Source organism: Triplophysa rosa, linkage group LG24 (assembly GCF_024868665.1).
Source record: "Triplophysa rosa linkage group LG24, Trosa_1v2, whole genome shotgun sequence".
In the NCBI taxonomy this organism is placed as follows: domain Eukaryota; kingdom Metazoa; phylum Chordata; class Actinopteri; order Cypriniformes; family Nemacheilidae; genus Triplophysa; species Triplophysa rosa.
Window position 1 is genome coordinate 4463925 of NC_079913.1, and position 24117 is coordinate 4488041.

The 24117-nt window shown below is 42.1% G+C and overlaps 2 protein-coding genes across 2 annotated transcripts; both read left to right on the forward strand.

Annotated features, from left to right (window-relative positions):
• The first annotated feature begins 1497 nt into the window (after positions 1 to 1497).
• On the forward strand, positions 1498 to 9806 carry sobpb (sine oculis binding protein homolog (Drosophila) b). Its single transcript, XM_057324360.1, has 7 exons — positions 1498 to 1644; positions 3458 to 3584; positions 3661 to 3849; positions 3931 to 4082; positions 5284 to 5382; positions 5642 to 7197; positions 8527 to 9806. The coding sequence occupies exons 1-6, from the start codon at positions 1552 to 1554 to the stop codon at positions 7190 to 7192; spliced, it is 2211 nt and encodes a 736-aa protein (XP_057180343.1). The 5' UTR covers positions 1498 to 1551; the 3' UTR covers positions 7193 to 7197; positions 8527 to 9806.
• Positions 9807 to 10099: 293 nt separating this feature from the next.
• On the forward strand, positions 10100 to 23488 carry dpysl5b (dihydropyrimidinase like 5b). Its single transcript, XM_057324549.1, has 13 exons — positions 10100 to 10175; positions 11410 to 11674; positions 12594 to 12752; positions 12861 to 13040; positions 13454 to 13522; positions 20299 to 20343; positions 20419 to 20494; positions 20959 to 21115; positions 21194 to 21335; positions 21425 to 21567; positions 21654 to 21861; positions 21934 to 22102; positions 22311 to 23488. The coding sequence occupies exons 2-13, from the start codon at positions 11414 to 11416 to the stop codon at positions 22394 to 22396; spliced, it is 1695 nt and encodes a 564-aa protein (XP_057180532.1). The 5' UTR covers positions 10100 to 10175; positions 11410 to 11413; the 3' UTR covers positions 22397 to 23488.
• Positions 23489 to 24117: the final 629 nt, after the last annotated feature.

Below are 24117 nucleotides of genomic sequence, written 5' to 3' on the forward strand. Positions count from 1 at the left end.
ACAAGTACTTAGGGACATATAGGCCTACTGGAATGTGGCGGAAGCGTACAAGACAGACAATACCTATTCTGGTCTCTAGCTAAAACCGGACTTAAATGGCAAGAATATAAATAGAGAAGATGACGATCACCAGAAGATGGCAGTAGTGCAACACAATCGATTCAAGCTGCCGGTGAAAACCAAGAGGAAGAAGACTATCTCGTTCTGAAAGTTTTTGAAGATAAGTGTTTGGAGACCAATTGTAGATAGGCTAATTAGAAAAAACAATCATCATATTTGGCTATTATTTATAATCTGTAAGCATTTATTTACTCGTATGCAGGTTGGTTGTTGTTTAATTAAGAAAGAAAACTTAAAGTTCGAAATAAGTATTTGATTTTCAGCTCCTGCGCTGTCTCCAGATTTGAATTGAGCGACACCTAGTGGCCGAGTGTGGTAACTACGACCATATCTGGACCCCACGACAGACATTACTGTTCTAATTTTCGCTTTAAAATAACGTAATGAAAAATAAACATTTGAATATATAAAATATGTTGAATATAATTATGATGGTACTGTGGTACAATGGTACTGTTACTGAAGTAGTCAGTTCCATGGAATCTGTATCACTGGAGTTTATAGTATTAGAGAGCGACCGACTGCTTCATCTCCCTCTAGTGGTCAAAAGGAACACTTCATCTTTTGTATTGCGTGAGTGAAAATGAATGAATGCATCTTATTTTAATCAACAGCAACCCCGTGTTAGTAAAGAAAAGAGTGAGTTTTTTTTATATGCATAAACAAGAAGTTTTCAAGTGTTTTAGATCTACAGAGCAAAGAAGAAGCACTTCACAGGTGCGCGAGCGGAGGTGACTTTCGTTGTACCACCAGATGTGTTGGGGGGGGTCTTTCAGGACGCGAACTGGCCGCTGTGCTTTTGCCAGCGGGGATCAGGTGACACCCGCAGGGCACGAAATCTGAACCGCGCGTCCCTGAACTCGAGTTCTCGGCTTACACGAGCGCACAGCGCGTTTATTCTTCGAAACACGTCAGTGTGTGCAGCTATATATGTGTTTGTGTCTATACAGAATAGATGAGAAGAAATTTTTATTTTCCTTACATATGAAACATGCCTGTAGATGATCGCTATAATGTTAATAATATGTAGAAACAATTCTGGCAGTTATATTTTTACTCTCTTTCAACCATAGACAGAGGTATAACCAACTCCTCTCTGTTGACATTAATATTGTGTGTGTGACACGTGCATTCTGTTAACCAGCACTTAAGATTCCTCAAAGTCTCATTTTTGCATTCTCACATCAGAAGATGACAGCCGCATATCAGATCACCCCGCGCTCTGTAAAGCCTCAGTACTCGCATTCCTGCCGAAATGGACCCGGGTCAGCCTGTGGGAGGAGGAGGTGTTGAGTTTCACCTCCTCCCCTGGATCTCCTCCGCACTCACTTCTGCGCGCTCATTGTTCCAGCGCCGCGTCGCTCGCTCGATCGGGATGGGCGTCAGATTCCCTTGACAGGCGCGTCTGACAGCAGCCGCTTCACCCGAATCATGCCCGAGATGGAAAAAGGGCGAGCGCCCGAAAACAAGCGCAGCAGGAAACCTGCGCATCCAGTCAAGAGAGACGTCAACGACGACATGAAGGTAAGAGAGTATTTTAAGAGCTTTTTACGTTCGGGCTGGGTTTCCAAATCTAGTGAGTTGACTAGACAGCACGTTTAGCTTGCGGACCGCAGTTTGAAATGTGTTTGGTGGTTAGTGTTAGTCTGGTACTGGTACTGGTCGAACTGGTGGACCAGGAAACTTAACAAAGTGCAAACTGAACAAGTGAACTTATTGATCTCGTCTTGGCTGGTTGACTAATGAGGGCTTGTTAATCGGATTGAATGTGATGCCAGCTGCTGTCTAGTTAGGCACCATGATGCTCAGAAATGTTGAATATACTGTAAAATAATTAAATAGTTTTATATTCATTTCCAAAACGTAGCTTAGCATTGGCTACATGACAAAAAAGTACACGTTCAGATTGAACATTTCAATTTTCTACACTCTGCTGTCTAAAATAAACCCCTATCTGCAACTAACACACATAACAGAAAGTTCACGAGTATTTTGGTTATTCTGATCATTCTAATCACGAAAATCAACCATGAATTTACTACAAGAGAAAATAAACATGGTTAATACCCTTGTGTAAACTTGTGGTTGGTGATCAGCCACAAGACATTACTTATACTAAAATAAAACAATGGTTAATTTTCGGAAGAGCAGGGTGAGATAATTGAGGTTCTAGTGTAAGTCACATTTGGACACGCGCGTGTCTTCGGAGCTCTCTGCGCGCTCGCGCACTTAATGTGATATACGCATGCTGTACGTATATCTCTCCACACACACATTGACCTTATTAAATCTCTGGCGTTTATACAAGCTGACAGGCTAAGGCCTATTTCACAAGGTCTCTTTTTGATATTCGATATGGTTATGTGATATGTTTATAAATGGCTGCCCATGTTGACATCCAATATTCCGTTTATAGATTCTCTCTCCAGAGCGCAGTGGAGCTCGGAGGGGTTTCTCTCACTTTTCCCTCTCTATTCCGGCTCGTTTTGTGGGAGCGATTTTGGATCTCAGCAAATGATATCCATCGGGGGGTGTAGAGTTACAATTTAACTAATTTTAATCCAAACACATGAAATCGTAGCCGGGCCTGATGCAAGCGGGCCAGGGCTGAAGAAGGGGTCGCGGCGGGTTTGTTGCCTTTGGCTGCCGCGCGCTCGCTGCGGTTTGGGACGGACCTGTCACTCTCGCTGAACAGATGTTTGCCTGAACTGCCAAGAAGAAACAAAAACAACATTGTTGAACGGGGGAGAGGAAGGTAAAGGATCGTCTGCTGCTAATGAGAAACCAGCGCAATCCATCTGATGGGAACGAGAGAGGCGCGCGCGCTGATGTCATTCGTTTTTAGGGTGATCGCTCGTTCGCTCCGTGATTCTGGGAATCTGTGACTGCGCATTGGTGTTGGGTGTCCTGTGATTTCAGCTAACTGCAGATCGTGTAACAGCAGGTCCTGATCTCATGGAGACACCAGAGAGCTCTTTAGCGTCTTGATTTGAGAAATACGCTGGGAAAGTTTTCATCAGATCCGTTTACAGAATGACAGTCTGATTGCTACAAACTCTTGAAATCGAGACGCAGATTATGACAGATGAGTTTAACCGTCATGTTTATACAATGTTCCCCCATAACATGAGGATTCTCTTTCAAAGCTCAGGAGATGTGATTTGAGGAGTTCTCAGTTGTGCTTTTATTTCATTTGAAATGTTTGAGACTTCAAATATTCAATGAAGAGTATATGGAGGTGTAAAATAAATAGACTGTAGGGGTAAATTTGATGAGAAATGTTTGAGTTCATATTGAGATCTTTCGATAATATTGACTTTTTGTTTGTGTGTTTCAGAACTTTGCTGAGAACACCATGAATGAGCTGCTGGGCTGGTACGGCTACGATCATGTGGACCTGCGAGACTCTGATGCGCCTGACACCCGCCACCGAGCAAAACACAACCAAATATCTGTAGTTAAAGGTAACATCGCGCACACACACACACACGTGTTCTGTTCCTGTGTATGTGTCAATCAACACAGAAAGATTTTTTGCAGAGAATTCAGTGCCAAAGCCAAATGCAGTGGAGAGGAATGTGCCATTATCTTCATCAGAGCCTGTGAGGAATGGTGAGAGGGAGCCGGTGGTCACACCCATCTCATCATCATCATCATCATCTGTCTCTCCACGAATCAGAGAGCAACACAACATGAATGTTGTTGTGCCATTAATCAAACCTTCTGCTGGTGTGTACCACACACACATTCAAACACTTTAAGATGCTGTATGTAATATGATGAATGTGTTGCAATGTTTTTGTCTGATAGTGGAAGATGTGCAGAATGTTCAGATCGTGTGTGTGTGGTGTCAGAAGGAGGGAATGAAGCGTTATTCTCTGCTCATGGGTTCAGAACTCAAGAGTTTCTGCAGTGAGAAATGTTTCGCTGCCTGTCGCCGGGCGTACTTCAAACGCAACAAGGTAAAAACCACACAGACTCATATTCAACATGATCAAATGTTTACTTCAGTGACAGGAAAAAAATATGTGATCAACCGAAAATCTTACGAGTTCCTATGAGAGGTTTCTCCTTCACAGCTCAGGAGATCTTAGTTCGCAGTTGACCTTTTTTCTTGAAATTGTTTAAAAGAGAATTAAATGAGAGTGTAATTGTTGAAACACATGAAGAGTCTGGAGGTGTAAACTAAATGTAGAAATAATCTGGATTTGATGAGAAATGTTTGAGTTGATATTGAGATCTTCAATAATATTGACTTGATTGCAGAGTTGACAAATCTGAGCTCAGTTTGACACATTGTTGACATCTCTTCTGCAAATCAGGAGACATATCTGAGACACATATGCGACTTAAACAAAAGTTTCCATTTGCTCTCCATTTCATGTCATTGATCAGTAATTTGATCAATTATTCCGATCTTAAAGAGATCTCATCTGTGATTTTTATAGGAATTGAATTAGTTCAGGTTACAGATTCACATGTGTACCAAGAAATAGCGCCGTATAAATAAATAACTTTTCTTCCTTTTGGACATTTCAAAATCCTTCAGCTTTCTAGTTTACCTCCAGGTGTAAATTACCTTTTGAATCTTGGATTGTAAATATGGTCTTGGTGGACCCACTGTCATTGAAAATCACAAAATCAATTGATCGTGTTCACCTCAGCATCTCATCTACATTCATCTGTGTGTACTACATCACACACACAGACGAATGGTGATGGACGGATCAGTTTTCAGGCCGCTCTGTTTATGTTGAGTGAGCCACACATTCCCACAACAGAGAGAACGAGTGAAGTTTGAAACACAGAGGATAGTTTATCCGGCTGAGAGCGAGCGAGAGCTGCAGACGAGTTTTAGCCTGTCTGAGAGGAAGAGAGACGGCTTTCATTTCACACTGCATACTTTACCCACCCAGGAATCCTCTTACACACACACACACACATTTGGAATTATTAGTTTACTTACAAATGTGTAAATGTCTTAAGACATCAAACAAACAATCACACTTGTGTCATTGTGATAGCTGTCAAACAAACACTTGCTTTATTTTTGTGACACCTAATTTGAATGTTTGTAAACATGACTCTTGAAGAAATGTAAACTATTTTAAACTTGCAGATGGAGACTTGACATACATATCTGTGTGTTTGTGTTCCCTTAAGGCTCGAGATGAAGATCGCCATGGCGACCAGTCACCGCCTCCCGGCCAAACCCTGGACACGCCCTCAAGACTTCTGCTGAAGATGAACAACAGCACTCGTGTAAACACACACACACACACACACACACACACACACACACACACACACACACACACACACACACACACACACACACACACACACACACACACACACACTACACACACACACACACACACACACACACACACACACACACACACACACACACACACACACACACACACACACACACACACACACACACACAGATGTGTTATATTGTGAGTCGTATCTATCCAGTGATGTTACAGTGTGTTTGTGTGTTGTTTGTGTGCAGGTGTGTGATTGGTGTAAACACATCCGTCACACTACAGAATATCTGGACTTTGGTTCTGGAGAGGAGCGACTGCAGTTCTGCAGCACAAAGTGTCTGAATCAGTACAAGATGGACGTGTTTTACAAGGAAGCGCGCGCTGCTCTCAACGGTTCTGCTTCTGCTTCCAGCGGTGCTTATAACGATGAGGAGAACCATCAGAAAGCTGGAGGAGGAGAGAACCAGAAACTTCTGACCCCAGAGTCCTGGGACAGCTCTCCGCCCAAAACCCCCACATCAGTGTCTGTGCTAAACACTCCGTCTTCATCGTCTTCATCACTGAGAACGCCCGTCTCCACGAGCCAGTCCCGGGAGCGGTCGTGTGTCCAGACAAACACGTCACCCTCCGTCGCTTTGGACCAGCCACGCCCACCTCCATTAACCCTCCCTTTTGTCCGGCCACCCCTGCATGCCCCGGGTCTGCGGAGCCCCATCCCTCATCCACCCCGTAACCCGCTACGCCCTGCCAGCCCCATCCAGCGACCTCCGCACCCGCCTTCCTTTGCCCCGCTCCACCCGCCCCCTCTGCTTCATCCCTACCCAGCCCCGTACGTGCCCTTCCACCCCGCCTACACTCCCCACCTGCCCCCGCCGTGGCCGCAGCCCACGATGTTGCTTCCCTACCCCGTCATCGTGCCCCTCCCAGTGCCAATTCCCATTCCCATCCCCGTACCGCGACTTTCGGGTCACGTGGGTGTCATACGAAGCCCGCAGGGGCGAGAAGAGAAAGATTGGGGTGACCGCACGCCCGATCCGGGTCACTCCAGCTCGGAGGAGTCAGAGGTTCAGCGCAGAATAAAGACCGAACAAACTCCTTCCCCTCTCGCCGTCTCTTTACCCTCGACGTCTGTCGGGTCGTCGGAGCGGCAGGTGATTCAGTGTCTCCACAGACACCAGGTCAAAGAGGAGCTTCAGAACGCCACCACCTTACCTGACACGCCCGAAACCCCGACGCACACCGCACACGTTCTATGCAAAGCACTTAAACATCACGCCGGCAATGAGACATCGGCAGTCACGCCCACAGCCTCCTCAATGGACAATAAAACCGTCACTCCGGCGTCTCTGTATTCATTGGCCTGTTCCACCGCCATTCAGATCACCTCTGTTTCATTGGACGGTACGCACAGAAGTGGCCCCGCCTCTGATGGGACAGCAGGCTCCGCCCAGATTCCCTCACCTCTGTCTGATTCAGAGGACGTGAAGGAGAACAGTTATTTGGGTGGCTCAACCAATCCCTGGTCAGCGGAGAGGACGGACTCCCGAAGCGACCAATCTAAAGAGAGCATGGTGGCAGAGGATGCTTCTCAAGATGTCGAGCACACGTACGCTCGATCCGTACCTCCCAAACTACGAGAGAAAAATGCACACGTGAATGCTGAGACGAGCACACAAACGCACTTACATGCACAGACGTACAACTGGCTTCCTCAGAGCTCAGAGACCAGCGGAAGAGACGATCCAGAACCTGCCGTCAAGAGAAGATGTTTGAGAATCAGAGATCAGAATAAATGAACCTGGTACGACATGAACGCACGCACGCACGCACGCACGCACGCACGCACGCACGCACGCACACACACACACACACACACACACACACACACACACTTCATAGATGGGTTTGTGTAGAAAGATTTTGGATCAAATGAGATTTTCATGTGTCTCAGATAAATACCTTCAGTTCTATCACACTTATTCTGGATGTCTCTCTCACTGTTGTGTGTGCGTGTGTGTGTCTAAGTGTAAGTGTGTTTTTGGGTTATCCCACAGAATGGCGCCAGAGGGAAACTCAATCTCTGTCGTAGCTCTAAAGTTGCACGAGCAGTAAAAGAGCAGAATGGTTTATACTGCAGAAACCAGAGACGCTCGCAAAAAACACACAATCCTGCCTGTGTGTGTGTGCGTGCGTGCGTGTGCTGGTCCAGATGTTGTTTCTGGAGGGTCCGCTGTGTCTCATGTTTCAGTCAAAACGCTGAGGTTTTAATAGATACGAGCTCAAACCGTGAGGATCTGAAGATGTGTGTGTGTTCAAAACATCCGGTTTCATATATTTGTCTAGTTTGGGTGTGTGTCAGAAACCCACAACCTTTGTTGTTTTAAGTTCTGCCCTTTTGTAAGATTTGTCGATTTTACTGAAAGGTGTTTTGTACTTCATGTGAGAGGATCTCACGATGACTGAACAGCACTGAGATTGAATGGAGAAGAAACGGAGATTGATCGTTTGTGTGTATTTCTGTTGTGTGCTAAACATCATGAAAAAGAGCTGATGAGCAATAAGCACAAACGCTTGTGGATGGAAAGCTTCTTTGTTTTTAAAGGCACTTTTTCAAACAGAACGGAGATAATAATAGCAGATCTTTCAGCTCAATTTACGAAGTCTTAATAGAAGGTGACTGATCCAGGATCAGATGTCCATTCTGCACACGCTGATCTCGGACACAAATAGGTCCAGAATTCCTCTTTTGACACATTTTGATTATCATTTCAGCACAAACGTCTGTTGTAACACTTCAGAGTTTCCAGTAGGTGAATGTGTTAATATTGTGTGTTATTCTAGAGGTTTTATTGCTGTAAAGTGATCTGAGCACTCAGGGATTCACTGAACGTTTGAAACTCAAACTCTCACTGGAGACGGAGCCAGACCTCACATCCTCTTCAATCTCTCTCTGCTGTCCAGCACCGTTTATTTCCTCTTGCTTTATTCCTGAAGGTTTATTCTTATATTTAGGGGTGAAGCTGTCGGCATCCTGTCCAGGTCATGTGTTACTGTAACACTTTCAGAAGACGTTCAGTGTTTGTCAGGTTTAGTTTGGGGTGAAATATGACCTGCTCTCTCTCTGTTTCAGGTTTCAGAGTTTATGGGTTGAAAATGTATCGTGTGAACATGCAGAGGACACATACAGCCTCCAACATCGCCCTCTGGTGACCCTGTGCCAGAAGGTCACATCCAGCGTTCAGCGGCAGGGCTCAACTCCAGAACGTCATGAGGACCATCAGTAGACACGCTGAGATCAGACGTGTGTGATCCGGTTACACTCTGACACTCTGTGTGTGTGTGTTTTGCCGAGCTTCTACAAAGCCAGCCATTGTTCACCACTGCCAGCCCATCCTCACCGCATGTGTGTATGTGTGGGTGTGTGTATGTGTGTGTGTGTTCAGCTGCGGTGTTCGGTTACCTGACACACTGGGGCTTTGGCTACAGGGCATTTTTAGACTTCATCTGAAGAGTGCCAAGAGTGCACAAACACACACGTACACAGTACACACACACACACACACACACACACACACACACACACACACACACACACACACACACACACACACACACACACATTATTCTGCTATATCAGGTCCTCTGAGAGCTGAGACACAGAGAGAGATAGAGAGAGAGTAAAAGTGTTTGTGGCCCACATTCACTGAACAACCTCTGAATTTTTATCTGCCATAGTTTTTCTGACACAATGCTCAGAATCTCATATTTTTACCCCAAAATACTACAGAATAACATGCTATTACCATCACGGTTGTGTCAAACATCCGATTGTATAACCGCACTACCATGTCTGGAAAAACTGTACTTAAAGCACTGCAAATGCAGTCTTTTACGCAAAATATCAGAAAATAATGAAATTCCACACATTTGTATCAGTATTATAAAGACCAAAGACAGTGAGTTTTCAGTGAACACTTGTATTAATGTCCAGCAGAGGACAGCATTGACATTAAAACAAATCACTTGAGCTGTAAGATTTTTAATTATGAGTGATTTCAAAGGCTCACACTTATTTTAAATGGCTAAATATTTCACATCAGTGCCACTTGATACATCAATGCACTGTAAAGAATGCCAAAACAATGACAATAGAACATACAGTAATTGTTATGTCTTCATAACACGTTTATGTGCTTTTATGTTGCCAGAAAAGAAGTTTCAGTGAACGTTTTGTGTATATTTTTATGGTGTCTAATGTGACTTACACGTGATGTAAAATATGTTGGCACTTGGAAAGTGTGCACTAGCTGTACATTCATTTAAATGTGTTTGCTTTAGCATCTGAATGTGACGTGTGAGAATGTGATTTTGTCAATCTTTATTAGATTTATTAATAATAAAAACTTCATATAATACAAATTTGAAAACCTGACCTTATGTGATGTGCTTTAGAAATTTTGAAAGTATAATGAAAGTATTCATTATACATTTTTCTAATATTACATTTTATTTTAAGTTTATATTTCAGTTACTTTTATTGCCTCGAGTTTAACATATTTCACTTTATTGCTAAAAGGCAACATTTTTCATTTTCATTTAGTTTAAGATTTTATGTGATTGGCTAATACATGAGCGGTCAGCTGAACTCGGTATCTCATTGGTTCACTCGCCTGTCTTTTAACTCGCGCGTCAGTCGTGGTCGCGGGAGCGCGCGCAGTAGCAGCTGTCATCAGTGCGCGAGCAGAACGGGAGAAAAACCATCAAAAATCTTGAGAAACGGTACGTGTCGTTTATTCTCTGAATAAACTCTTTTCTGTCTCTAATGTCTGTTCAGATAAATCATTGAGCGAAATTATTATGTTTCTTACATTTAATATTTGTATATGTTTTCGTGAAAATTATTGTCTGCATTATCAAAGCAACAGTGACAGTATTAAATATTCTGATAAACATGATGTTTGAAGATAAGCATTCTTATTAAAATAGTGTTGACAAATGTGATCAGATATTAAACAAGAGAAGGGGAGATATTTAGAAATGAGGAGCAGATAATGTGGTGCGGAGAGAGACTTACACACATACACAGAGACACCATCATCAGACACATCACAACATTATCATCTTCATCATCATTATGTGTGTGTGTGTGTATTTCTAGATGAAGAGTGACCAACATTTTCACTACACATACATACAGTTCCATCAGAGGATGCCTGTTTATTTATAGCTGTTTATTTATTTAATAATCTCATGTGTTTCCTTTTCTGTTTAAAATCAGGATTGTTCCATGTAACACAGAGGCAAAAGATGTCACTGCTGGTTTTTGCATTTATCTGAATAAAAAAATAATTGCACGACAGTAATTTTACTTAGATAAAGTATACAAGTAGAGTATTAAAAACAGAAACGTTTGAGAGCAATGAGAAAAAAATGAATGGGATAGTTCACCTAAAAATGAAAATTCGGTCATAATTTACTCTTTCTCAAGTTGTTCCAAATATGTATAAATGTCTTTGTTCTGATGAACACAGAGAAAGATATTTGGAAGAATGTTAGCAATTTTCAGTTCTTGGCCATCATTCACTACCATAGTAGGAAAAATTAAAATGGTAGTCAAAGGTGCCCCAAAACTGTTCGCTTTCCTAAATTCTTCAAAATATCTAATTTTGTGTTCAACAGAAAATATACAATAATTGTTTGTACTATGGTAGCGAATGATGTCCCAGAACTGAAAATTGCTAACATTCTTACAAATATCTTTCTCTGTGTTCAACAGAACAGTTATTTATACAGGTATGAAACAACTTGAGAAAGAGTAAATGATGACAGAATTTTCATTTTTGGGTGGACTATCCCTTTAAGTGTGTGTGTGTCTTTCCTTTACCCAGTGAATAATGGAACAGCTTCAGTGAAATTGAAATGAAATGAAAACAGCTTTTCGTCTTATGAACCTTATGAACATAACCCCGGTCTCTCTCTCTCTCTCTCTCTCTCTCTCTCTCTCTCTGTGCAGTATAATGGCTGCGGGTTCCAGCTCGATGAGGATTCTCATTAAAGGTGGGCGTGTCGTTAACGATGATGTCACGCAGGAGGAGGACGTCTACGTCGAGAACGGCGTCATCCAGCAGGTGGGGCGTGACCTGATGATTCCGGGCGGGGCTAAAGTGATTGACGCTTCAGGTAAACTGGTGATGCCGGGCGGGATCGACACCAGCGTTCACCTGCAGCAGACGTTCATGAATGCCAGCACGCAAGACGACTTCTACAGCGGCACTAAAGTGAGACTGAAGCTCATGTTTAATACAGCACGTTATGACACACGCGTGTGCACATATGCTGTGTCACATGACACACAGAAACAACAGCTGATGTGGAATAATCAAGATTACACACACAGCAGCTGTTAGGAACATTCCTGAGTCCCCTTGAAACAGTGCTTTAGAGTTCAGTTCATGTGAACCCAAATAATAATCAGATGTGTCAGACAGTAATGGATGAAGCGTTTGTTCCCACACACACACACACACACACACACACACACACACACACACACACACACACACACACTCTCTCTTCTTTCTTCTGTCTCACTCTGTTAAACTCAACCCTGCTGACCATCTAGTTTCTATAGTAACTGTGTTACCATAGTAGTGGTTGGCATCCCTATGTTTAGCCTGTGATGTCACAGAAAGTGGGATATGAGGACAAACAGGCAATGACATCATCACATCTGATCAGTTTGATGGACAGCAGGGACCTGTCTGGCTGTTCCTGTTGCTCATACCGAGGGTCAATGGTCCGAACACATCTTTGACTTTAAAAATCCTGCAGCGTTTATAGACATGAATCATATGACTTTGACTCTTCTAAGTGATTTCATTCTGGTGGATGATGCAAGAGTTCTCAGTGAATGCCTTTACAAACGTTTGCTTCCTCTCTTCACACACACATTTATATTCCACTCATGTTGTTATTCAACACCACCAGAGCGACCTGCTGTGAGATCTGTGTGTGTGAAAGAGAGCGAGAGAGAATAAAAGAAAAGTATTTAAGTACAATATATTCTAAATATGTTTTGTTTCAATACTGTATGTGTCATCGTGAACCTGTGAGATGAGCCTTATCATTTCTTTGTTTGTCGCCACATGTTGTCATATAAACATCATGGCACATGTTCTGTCGTGTGTCGTCCTACAGGCAGCATTGTTGGGAGGCACCACTATGGTGATGGCTCATGTTCTTCCAGAGAGAGACTCGTCCCTGCTGGAGGCCTTTGAGAAGTGTCGTAGTCTGGCTGATGCCAAAGCCTGCTGTGATTATTCTCTGCACATGGGTGTCACCTGGTGGGGGCCGAAGGTACGAGAACCCGTACACAACCACACTACACTGCATAAGTACCGTAGTACAAAGTAGAAGTGAGAAGTAATGTGTATTTTGATGAGTGTTGTGATGTTTGCTGGTCAGGTGCATAGAGAAATGGAGGTGTTAGTGGGAGAGAAAGGAGTCAACTCTTTTCAGATGTTCATGGCTTATAAAGACACCATGATGCTGAAGGACTGTGAGCTCTATCAGGTGATGAACACCTGTAAAGACATCGGAGCTGTCGCTCGTGTCCACGCTGAGAACGGAGAACTTGTGCAGGAGGTCAGACAACACACACGCACACACACAAACGTGCACAAACACACACAAATGCGCACACACACACAAACAAACGTGCACACACAAACACATGCACGCACACACACACAAACGCCCAAACACACGCACACACACAAACGTGCACAAACACACACAAATGCGCACACACACACACAAACAAACGTGCACACACAAACACATGCACGCACATACACGTGCACACACACAAACGCCCAAACACACGCACACACACAAACGCCCAAACACATGCACACACACACACACACACACACACACACACACACACACATAAATATGTTGTCACTTTTTTAGCTGCTTGTAGTGAAATGATTCTTGAATAATGTGTTAATTCTCTCTGTGTGTGTGCATGCGTGCGTGCGTGCGTGTGTGTGTAGGGGGAAAAAGAGGCTTTAGATCTGGGTATCAGTGGACCTGAGGGTATGGAGATAAGTCGACCAGAGGAGGTGAGAGAGAGAGAGAGATGTAGATATAACTCATATTACTGTATTCTGTTACTTAAAGCGGCAGTCCGTAGGATTGGCCTCTTTGTCGCCATCTCAGTTTGTAATTGCTACTGCAGGTGATGTGCGGAGGTATTTCTTTACGTGAGTTGTGATTCGGCGCTGCTCAACTGCGCGGATGAGTCTGATGTTTTGAGTCGTGGCCTGTGACGGTGCACCGGTGAGAATCTTCACTGTACATCAGTAGCGCATAATAAACACAGATAACATGGCAGATGATATAACACGAAACAAATAAGAACATAAACATAGCGCAAATGGAGGCTGTGTTTAAGTATTTTGATATTATTTTGGGTGCTGGGTCATTTTGTTATTTCTCACGGAAACTCCCGTAACGCGAACCGGACAGAAGATCCCGAACGCGGGTCTCAAATGCTGACAGGCACGGTCATAAATCATTGTACATCATACAACTATATATACTATATGCAAAGCCTTGCCATCATATCCGGGATATAAGTCCGTAAATTTGAGTAAAATCACAGGCTTCACTTGTCCGTGCTAATTCGCGCCACATGAAATACAGATGTGGAGAGGTCATTTCTAAATCACACGAGGTCCCCAGATAATACTAATCCCGGGCGAATAGGGCTTAAATTACATTTATCATAATGAACATAAAGAGAGAAAGAACAACCGATGAAACTGTACCCGTCTGTATTAACACAACAAGTGCGCTACGGTTTTTGTGTTATTTATTGAAATATTAAAAATTTGTCTTACCTGTTTAGAAGAAATAAAGCGATATCTGCATCCGTTTACAATCTTTCAGATCACGGAGTTCACGCCACCTTTGAAATGCCTTGCCAATATTAATTTTCGCACGAGTCCGATCACATTCCCCGTTTCTTTGTAAACTGTCATCAGTTCGTTCTTTCTTGTTTTTCACAAATGATGAATCCCCAGATGTCAACGCTGCTTGGCGTTTAAAAGTACTAAACGCCGCAATAAATAATACTAAACGTTGTATGAAATCCTACCCAACAGTTGTGAGTACATACAAACCGCCTGTCACTCGCAGTCGCAGCATCCACGCGCGGGCTAGCAGCCGGATCCTCTTCGTTCTGTGTACGAATGTGACGAAATTACGCATAGACGAAAGACACCATATAAGGATCTCCGGGAAAGACGACCCGACAGGGCAAATTAAAAACCATTATTACAAACGTTCCGTGGTGAATCCAGCAAGGGTAATGTGACACAGTTTTAAACACAGTTCTTTCATGTACTTGCTCAATAATTGGTTTTAGCTCATTTTTACTCAAAAGAACTTGCGGACTGCCGTTTTAAATGTATACTTTGCTAGTCTGTTAACCTTTGTTTACATTGTATTTGAGCTCGTTTTGTATATTTCTGCAGTATTTGTACGCAGCGCTACTGCAATTGCTTTTGAAATACAACTCAACTCAACTCAACTTTATTTATATAGCGCTTTTACAATTTTCATTGTTACAAAGCAGCTGTACATGAGACACATTGACTACAAGCAAAACAATCAAAGTTGTACCTGCAAAAACAAGAAAAGGTTGAAAACACAGAAGACAGACACACCCACACACAAAACACTCCACACACACAACACGCACACGCACCAACACACACAGACACACACACACACACACACACACACACGTACGTACACAGACAAGTACGCACACACACACACGCTCAGTGAGAGCACACATTTAGGATAAAGGAGAGAGAAGCACAGGTCAAATATAACAGATAATAAATTCCTATATGCAATATTAATTAAGTAAAACTTTAAGATTCTAAAGCAGCCCCCCCGGTCAGGCAGATAGTGCAAAAACAGTATGCAAACGGTGGCGAGGAACCCAAAACTCTAATCGAGAAAAAAAACCTCAGGAGAACCCAGGCCCAACCAGGGGATTCCAGTTCCCCTCTGGCAAAAGCTGCTGCCTCTGCACAAGCTCCAGAGAACTTGCACAACAAGGCTAAATAAAATAAATAAACTTAATAATAAAATAAATTATAGTTTAAGATTATCATTAATAATCTAATAGCATTTGAAGTTTTGTGGTGAAGACATGTCAAGAGACCGCGTCCTTCTTTATCCAGCTCTATCATCTCAGCTCTTGTCAGGTCCCCACTTCCCATTCTCCACTCTACCATCAGGTCAGGCCATGAACTGCATCCTGCTCGCTGTGGTAACCTTGGAACAATGAGACAAGACTGGCTGAGAGTAGAGTACTGTTCTGTACTCTTTGATGCAACAAGTACATCAGTTGTGTTTTTGGTTCCGGTTGATCTAACTAATGCAGCCTAAACCCTCTGAAGATTTATATTATGGAAGAGTAGTGTATGCAAGATTAAAAAGATGCGTCTTTAGTCTAGATTTAAACTGACAGAGTGTGTCTGCCTCCCGGACAGTGCAGGGAAGACTATTCCAAAGTTTAGGCGCTAGATAGGAAAAGGATCTACCACCTGCACTTGATTTTGAAATTCTAGGTATTACCAACTGACAGGACGCCTGAGAGCGTAATGCACGTGAAGGACTGTAATACAAAAGGAGTTCATTCAAGTATTGAGGAGCTAAACCATGTAAGGCTTTATAGGTAATAAGCAAGATTTTAAAGTTAACGCGATGCTTTATAGGTAACCAGTGCAAGGTTGACAGAACCGGGCTAATATGTTCATACTTTTTTGTACGTGTAAGAACTCGAGCTGCCGCGTTTTGGACCAATTGGAGTTTTTGTAATAAGCCTGCAGGGCAACCACCTAACAGTGCATTACAGTAATCTAGTCTTGATGTCATGAATGCATGAATTAACTTCTCTGCATCTGAGATTGACAGCATATGACGTAGTTTAGATATATTCTTAAGATGGAAAAACGCAATTTTACAGGTGTTGGCGACGTGGCTCTCAAATGACAGATTACTATCGAATAGAACGCCAAGATTCTTTGCTGACGACGAGGGTTTTATGGAACATCCGTCAATAGTTAAACAGTATTCTTGGTTGTTACTTATAGCAGTTTTCGGTCCAATAAGTAACACTTCCGTTTTGTCCGAGTTCAGTAATAAAAAGTTGTTACTCATCCAGTTTTTTATATCGACTATGCATTCCATTATTCGATGGAACTGCTGTGTTTCATGAGGCTTCGAGGAAATATAAAGTTGAGTATCATCAGCATAACAGTGAAAGCTAACTCCGTGTCGCTTTATTATATCTCCTAGAGGTAGCATGTATAATGCGAAGAGCAGAGGCCCTAAGACTGAGCCCTGTGGTACACCGTACTGGACTTGCGATTTGCGTGACACCTCATTGTTTATTGCTACAAATTGAAAACGGTCGGATAAATAAGATTTAAACCATTTCAAAGCTATTCCCTTAATGCCGACATAATTTTCGAGTCTATGTAGGAGTGTGCTGTGGTCAATGGTATCGAATGCAGCACTAAGGTCTAGCAGCACCAATAACGAGATACAACCTCGGTCAGACGCCAATAGCAGATCATTTGTAACTCTGATCAAAGCAGTCTCTGTACTGTGACATGCTCTAAATCCAGACTGGAATTCTTCATTGATGTCATTCCTTTGGAGGAAGGAGCATAATTGAGTTGAAACTACTTTTTCCAGAACTTTAGATATGAAAGGTAGATTCGATATAGGCCTGTAGTTCCTTAGTTCTCTAGGGTCGAGTTGGGGTTTTTTGACAAGGGGCCTTATAACAGCCACCTTATATGCTTTAGGCACATGTCCTAATGTCAGAGATGAGTTAATAATACCAAGAAGAGGATCTATAATTTCTGGGAGCATCTCTTTCAGTAGATTTGTAGGTATAGGGTCTAGTATGCATGTTGTTGATTTAGATGATCTAATAATTTTAGACAGCTCATCTTGATCTACGGTATAAAATAATTGCATTTTCTCCTTAAGGGCGCTGTAGTTAGTTTGTTCAGCGGGTTTCACTTCTGATTGCATTGTTATAATTTTTTCTCTAATATCTTGGATTTTATATGTGAAGTAGTTCATAAATTCATCACTGCTATGCTGATATACAGGATCAGAAGTCACTGACGATTTATTTTTTGTTAATTTAGCCACCGTGTTAAATAAAAACCTAGGGTTGTGCTGGTTTTCTTCTATTAGTGATGAAAAGTAGGCGGATCTAGAAGTTATTAGGGCTTTCCTGTATTTTCGAATACTATCCTTCCATGCTGTACGAAATACCTCTAATTTAGTTTTCTTAAAGTTGCGCTCCATTTTTCGGGCCGCTTTCTTTAGAGCCTGAGTGTGTTCATTATACCACGGTGTGGGGCTGCCATTTTTAATCTTCTTTAAACGTAGTGGAGCAACTTTGTCTAGCGTTACCGAGAAGGTGGAATTAAAATTTTCAGTGGTAATGTCAAGATCTTCAACGTTATTTCTCATGATTTGAGACAATTCGGGCAGATTATCGAGAAACGCATCTTTGGTAGTTGAAGTTATTGTTCTACCATATTTGTAACAATGAGTTTTATTTGCAGCCGTAGGCCAGTGAAGCAAACATAATACCAGATAATGATCCGAAATGTCTTCACTCTGCTGAAGGATTTTAACGTCGTCCACATTTATACCGTAAGACAGTATTAAATCTAAAGTATGATTACGAAGGTGAGTGGGTCCTGACACATGTTGACTAATGCCCATGGAGTTAAGAGTGTCTTTGAAAGCCATTCCTAAGGCATCTGTAACGTTATCTACGTGGATGTTAAAGTCACCAACGACAAGGAGTCTATCTGCGGCCAGTACTAGTTCTGATAAGAACCCACCAAATTCTTTAATAAAATCTGTGTGGTGCCCTGGAGGCCTATATACAATAGCTAGAATCAATTTAAAAAGTGTTTTATCTTTAGTATTAGGTGTTGAAACATGAAGAACCATGACTTCAAAAGAATTATATTTAGAGTTCGACTTCTGGGAAATGCTAAGAGAGTTATTGTAAAGTGCTGCGACACCTCCCCCTCTGCCTTTTAGACGAGGCTCGTGTTTATAATAATAATCTTGGGGGACAGATTCATTTAAAGCAATATAATCATCTGGTTTTAGCCATGTTTCTGTCAAACAGAGCATGTCTATTTTATGATCTGTTATCATATCGTTAACAAAAAGTGCTTTATTAGAGAGAGATCTAATATTTAGCAATCCGAGTCGTAACAGTTGATTATCTGTATTTTGTTCATGTTTAGTTTGTTTAACGTTTATTAAATTACTTTCAAGAGGTTTACGCATTATTTTATGTTTGCTAATCCGGGGGACAGACACAGTCTCTATTTTGTGATGTTTGGGAGAACGGATTACTACATGTTGTACATTTTGTGTATTCTGCGACGTGAGACGGCAAGCAGACAGTTGGTTAAGCCATACTGTCTGCTCCCTGACCTGGGCCCCAGCGAGTCAAGTTTTAGCATTAGCATTAAGACTTTTTGCCATATTTCTAGACAGGATGGAAGTCCCAGCCCAGGAGGGATGGAGACCATCTCGTTTCAACAGGTCAGGTCTGCCCTCAAAACTCTTCCAGTTATTTATAAAAACTATATCATTCTGCAGGCACCACTCAGACAACCAGCCATTTAGTGATGATAATCTGCTATAAATCTCATCACCACGATAAGCATTGAGGGGGCCAGAGAATATTACAGTGTCTGACATCATGCTTGCGAGCTCACACACCTCTTTAATGTTATCTTTTGTGATCTCCGATTGACGGAGTCGAACATCATTTGTGCCGACGTGAATGACAATCTTACTGAATTTACGATTAGCCTTAGCCAGCACATTTAAATTTGACTTGATGTCAGGCGCTCTGGCTCCCGGTAAACATTGGACTATGGTGGCTGGTGCCTCTATGTTAACGTTCCGAACAATAGAATCACCGATAACTAGGGCACTTTCAGCAGGTTTCTCAGCCGGTGCGTCACTGAGCGGGGCAAACCTGTTCGAGACTGTAATCGGAACGGTCGAGTGATGTTTTGTCCTGCGACTACGCCGTCTCACAGTCACGAAGTTTCCCAGCTGCGGGGGATTTTCAACCGGAACCGAGCTGTGTGCGCTAATGTTGCTCGCATCCAAAGTGTTTTCTATCGTCGTTAAACTCTTACTATCCTCAGATAAAGATTGGATGCGAGACTCTAATTCTAAGATCTTCTCTGTCAGCCTAACTATTTCCCTGCATTTATCGCATATAAAACCCTCGCAGCTGACAGAGAAGGCTAAGCTAAACATATGACATGAGGTGCAAGTAACAACAATAGGAATAGAAGCCATAACTCACCGGATTTGAAGTGCAATTCCAACTTACCAAGGTTGCTCGATGGATCGTAGTATAATCGCTTAAAAAGAGAAACGGTTAGCACACAAGACAAACCAGAGGCAAGATGATATTCCACAGTGTAAACAGAAAGCAAGCTAACACGCTATTGCTATGCTAACGGCGTTAAGTTAACTATCACTTTCGGTTTAGAATCTTCAAGTAGATAACAAGAACAGGGTTATTGAGATATCAGGATAAGTTAGCAACGACAATAAAATACAATAATATTAGAGCGAAGTGGTAAAAGCACTGATACAAACAAGCCGCCGGCAGCGATGCAGGATGCAGGAAACAAATCTACAATTTTTGTCATGTCAATAAAGCACATTTATATTGAAAAACTGATAATGTGTCTATTTTCAGTACAGATGAGCTGATGAGTGTGTGTGTGTGTTTCCGTAGCTCGAAGCTGAAGCTGCACACAGAGCCATAACCATTGCAAACAGGGTGAGCGTGTGTGAGTGTATCTATGTTTGTGTGTGAGTGTGTCTGTTTGTGTGTCTCACATCTTGTTCTCTTCAGGCTCATTGTCCAGTGTATCTGGTGAACGTGTCCAGTATGAGTGCTGCTGATGTCATCGCTGCCGCTCGGATGCAAGGTCAGTTTTAAAGAGATCACATCATCTTAATATCACTGTGACCCCCTGCTATTTTTGGGTCACAATCAAGTGATTTGTATACGTGTATATATTTTCTATTTATGTATATTAACATTCATATGAAATGGTGCTTATAGTAATTAGAGATAGTGTTACTGTAAGAATGTAGAGCTGCATCTTTTAAGTTCTTGGTGGCAGTTGAGAGCTTGAGTTACCGGGACAAATGTGGTGCCTCTTCAGACAACACAGAGGATCGCTTGACTAACAGCAAACTCTTGTCTCTCTTACTTTTTTATTGAAAAAGTTTACTCTGAATACAGTTCCTCCCTTTGACCGGGACCTGTAACATCACATTCACATGTAATCTTTATTATCTATGGTATATTTTAGTTGCATAAAAATCTGTCTTCCTGCATCTTGTAGTCTATTAAATTAAATGTGTGTGTGCATGTGTGCGTTTGCAGGTAAGGTGGTCCACGCTGAAACCACACTGGCTCACACGGTGTTGAGCGGAATGCATTATTATCATCAGGATTGGGCACATGCGGCCGCTCACGTCATCGCTCCGCCCCTCCGCCTCGACCCTAACACCCCCGACTACCTCATGGGCCTGCTGGGCAAGTACGCACCAATCTCAAACACTCACGAGTCATCAGTTTAATAGCCCTGCCCACCTCAGGGTATTTCCTGTGTACTCAGTGACATCATAAACGCGGTGGCGTCGGATCATCGCTCGTTTACCACGAAGCAGAAGGCCATGGGGAAGGAGGACTTCACGAAGATCCCACAGGGGGCGGCCGGCGTGGAGGACCGCATGAGCGTCATATGGGAGAGAGGAGTGGTACGATGGTTAACTCTGACCTCATGAATGCTGACACACACACACAGACACAGATTTATTCTCATTGCTGGATGTCTTTTGTCTGTCAGGTCAGTGGTAAGATGGATGAGAATCGTTTTGTGGCGGTGACGAGCTCCAACGCTGCTAAAATGTATAATCTGTACCCGAGGAAGGGGCGGGTCGCACCGGGAGCTGATGCTGATGTGCTGGTGTGGGACCCTGATGCTATCCGGTGATTCACAAACACGTGAACGCACATTAATTATCTGTGTTCAACCTGTTGTGTTTGTCTGACACACACCTCCGTCTTCACGACAGGACCATCTCATCCTGCGCTCAGGTGCAGGGCGGAGACTTTAATCTGTATGAGAATCAGCGCTGTCACGGCGTTCCTCTAGTGACCATCAGCCGCGGTCGACTGGTGTGTGAGAACGGAGCGTTCATGTGTGCCGAGGGCTCCGGAAGGTTCTGTCCTCTCCGACCCTTCCCGGATTTCCTGTACAAGAGAATTATTCAAAGAGAAAAGGTGACGCTCGCTGTTATCGTTGTGAAACGTGACATTTTTCGCACTTTCTGACACACTGGGATTTTGTGCTAGATTCAAACCATGCACGGGGTGGATCGGGCTCCTTACTCGGGGGTTGTTGCCGCAGTAGCCAATGCTGGCAGGAAAGACTCCGCCCCCTCTGAGGGTGACGTACCCATGCAAGTGACAACTAGACCCGGAGGCATTCGAGACCTGCACGAGTCCAGCTTTAGTCTGTCAGGTGTGTGTGTGTTCAGATACATACTTCATAACATCCTCTGCATACTTCATACTTTTTTAAATAGTTTGTCAAACGTACTGTCCAAGATTTATCAGGAAATAAATCTGTACACTTATTTTATATTGGCATTACATGTGTCTGTCATTACTCTCCCTATATCTGTGATATAATGAGATGAATGTGTACTAAGGTTTTTTTTTCTCCGCAGGCACTCAAGTGGACGACCACGTTCCAAAGCGGTCCTCTGCTCGAATCCTGGCTCCACCTGGTGGACGCTCCAGTGGCATCTGGTAACCGTGGGAACCCCAGAATGACCCATTCTCACAGGTCTCTTATATGATGTTTGTTAGTAAAGGAAGAACTGGATTAAGTCACAGCACTGTTCCAGGATTAGAAATAATCAGAGTGCCATTTTTCCATAACTGAACTGAACAGTGCCAAGTGACAGCAAATATATGTTTCCAATGATCTTAAAACATTTTAATCTAAACATTTATGCTGAAAGGCTAAAAATGAGTTTTGCAGACAAAACTGTACATGGGCAATTTATTTTCTTAACAAAACAATTTTTTTATCTAAAAGTGAGCTGGTTGCTTTTGATCAATGAAAACCTAACTGAAAGAAGACATTCAACCTCAGTGTTTATAATTCATGATGATGCCAAAAAAGAAATGAACATAAACAAAATGTTATTGAATGAGATCACAAATGTAAAATCCATTTTATAGTTTGTGATTCAGATACACACATCATACATGCACATCGGGTCAGTCAGTGCACGCAAACAACGTGTGTGTTTTTCTGATGTGTGTTACCTTCCTAAAACACACATGATCTCATGTTTATCTGTGCAATATCTATATTTGACATATGTAGGCTATATTTATAGAGTATCTGGTAAAATTGTGTTGACTGTGTAGTAAAAGTAATATCTGATGTGTCAGTGTCCTCATTGTCAGGAAGTTAATGGATAAGTTAGTAGTGTGGTTAATTTAACTCACATTCTACTTGAAGCACTAACAGTAAAGACACGCATGATGTGATTCTCTCTTTTATGATCTTCTCTTCCTCTTACACAGTCATGCCATGAGAGTTTATTGCTCTGCGCTGGTTGATGTGATGCTGGAGTCCTTTATAAATGAAATATCGTGTGCTTATTGGCTGTTATTATTCTTGTTATGTGTGTTGAGTCCAGGCATGAGCTTTAGGGCTTTTGGTGCTGTTTTTAAATGAAGAATTTATGTGACACTTCTTGATTTTAAGGATTTGTTTAGATTTTTTTACATCATTTTCAGAAAAGCACTTTGTAAATTAGTTTGTGATTTTGTGTCGTTGAAGTTTGTTTACCCATCATGTGAAAAAGTGCAAAAATAAAAAATATCACAAAAGAAACGGTTTCTATTTATTATTTTCAGTAGTGTACATTTTCTATCCCTTTGATCCCTGAATTAAAAAAAATCTTTAAGTGCAAAAGTATAGTAATACAGACAATAGTATCAGAGTGCAACTATAATCATTAAATCAATAAAAAATATTTGTCTGAAACTTCAATTTTACACAATTTCGTTTGCACAGATAACAGTTACCTTGTAAATTAACCAAATGATTATAAATATTGTTTATAAATGTCAATTTCTGTATATGAAAATTGATCCTCACATGTGTGACGTATATTTTTGTATTATATAATTTTACATGTAATATATATTAAATATACTTGATGTTAAAAAGAAAGTGCATTATTAAGCTTTTTTAGTCTTTGTTTCGGTTACTAAGAAAACAATATACTCCTTAGACGTATAACAAAATAGAGAGCTTTAAAGCATTAACTTTCTATTGTAATAAATGTGCACACTAGACAGAATCAATGCGCGTCCACACTTCCGGTTCTTTTATTGTGTAGACGTGCAATGATTTCACGCACACGCGCTGTCGCCAGTGGCTGGTGGAAACCAGAGCCGTTGAAAAACAGAGTTACGACACTCACATAGACACTGGCCGTTTCTCAATATGCG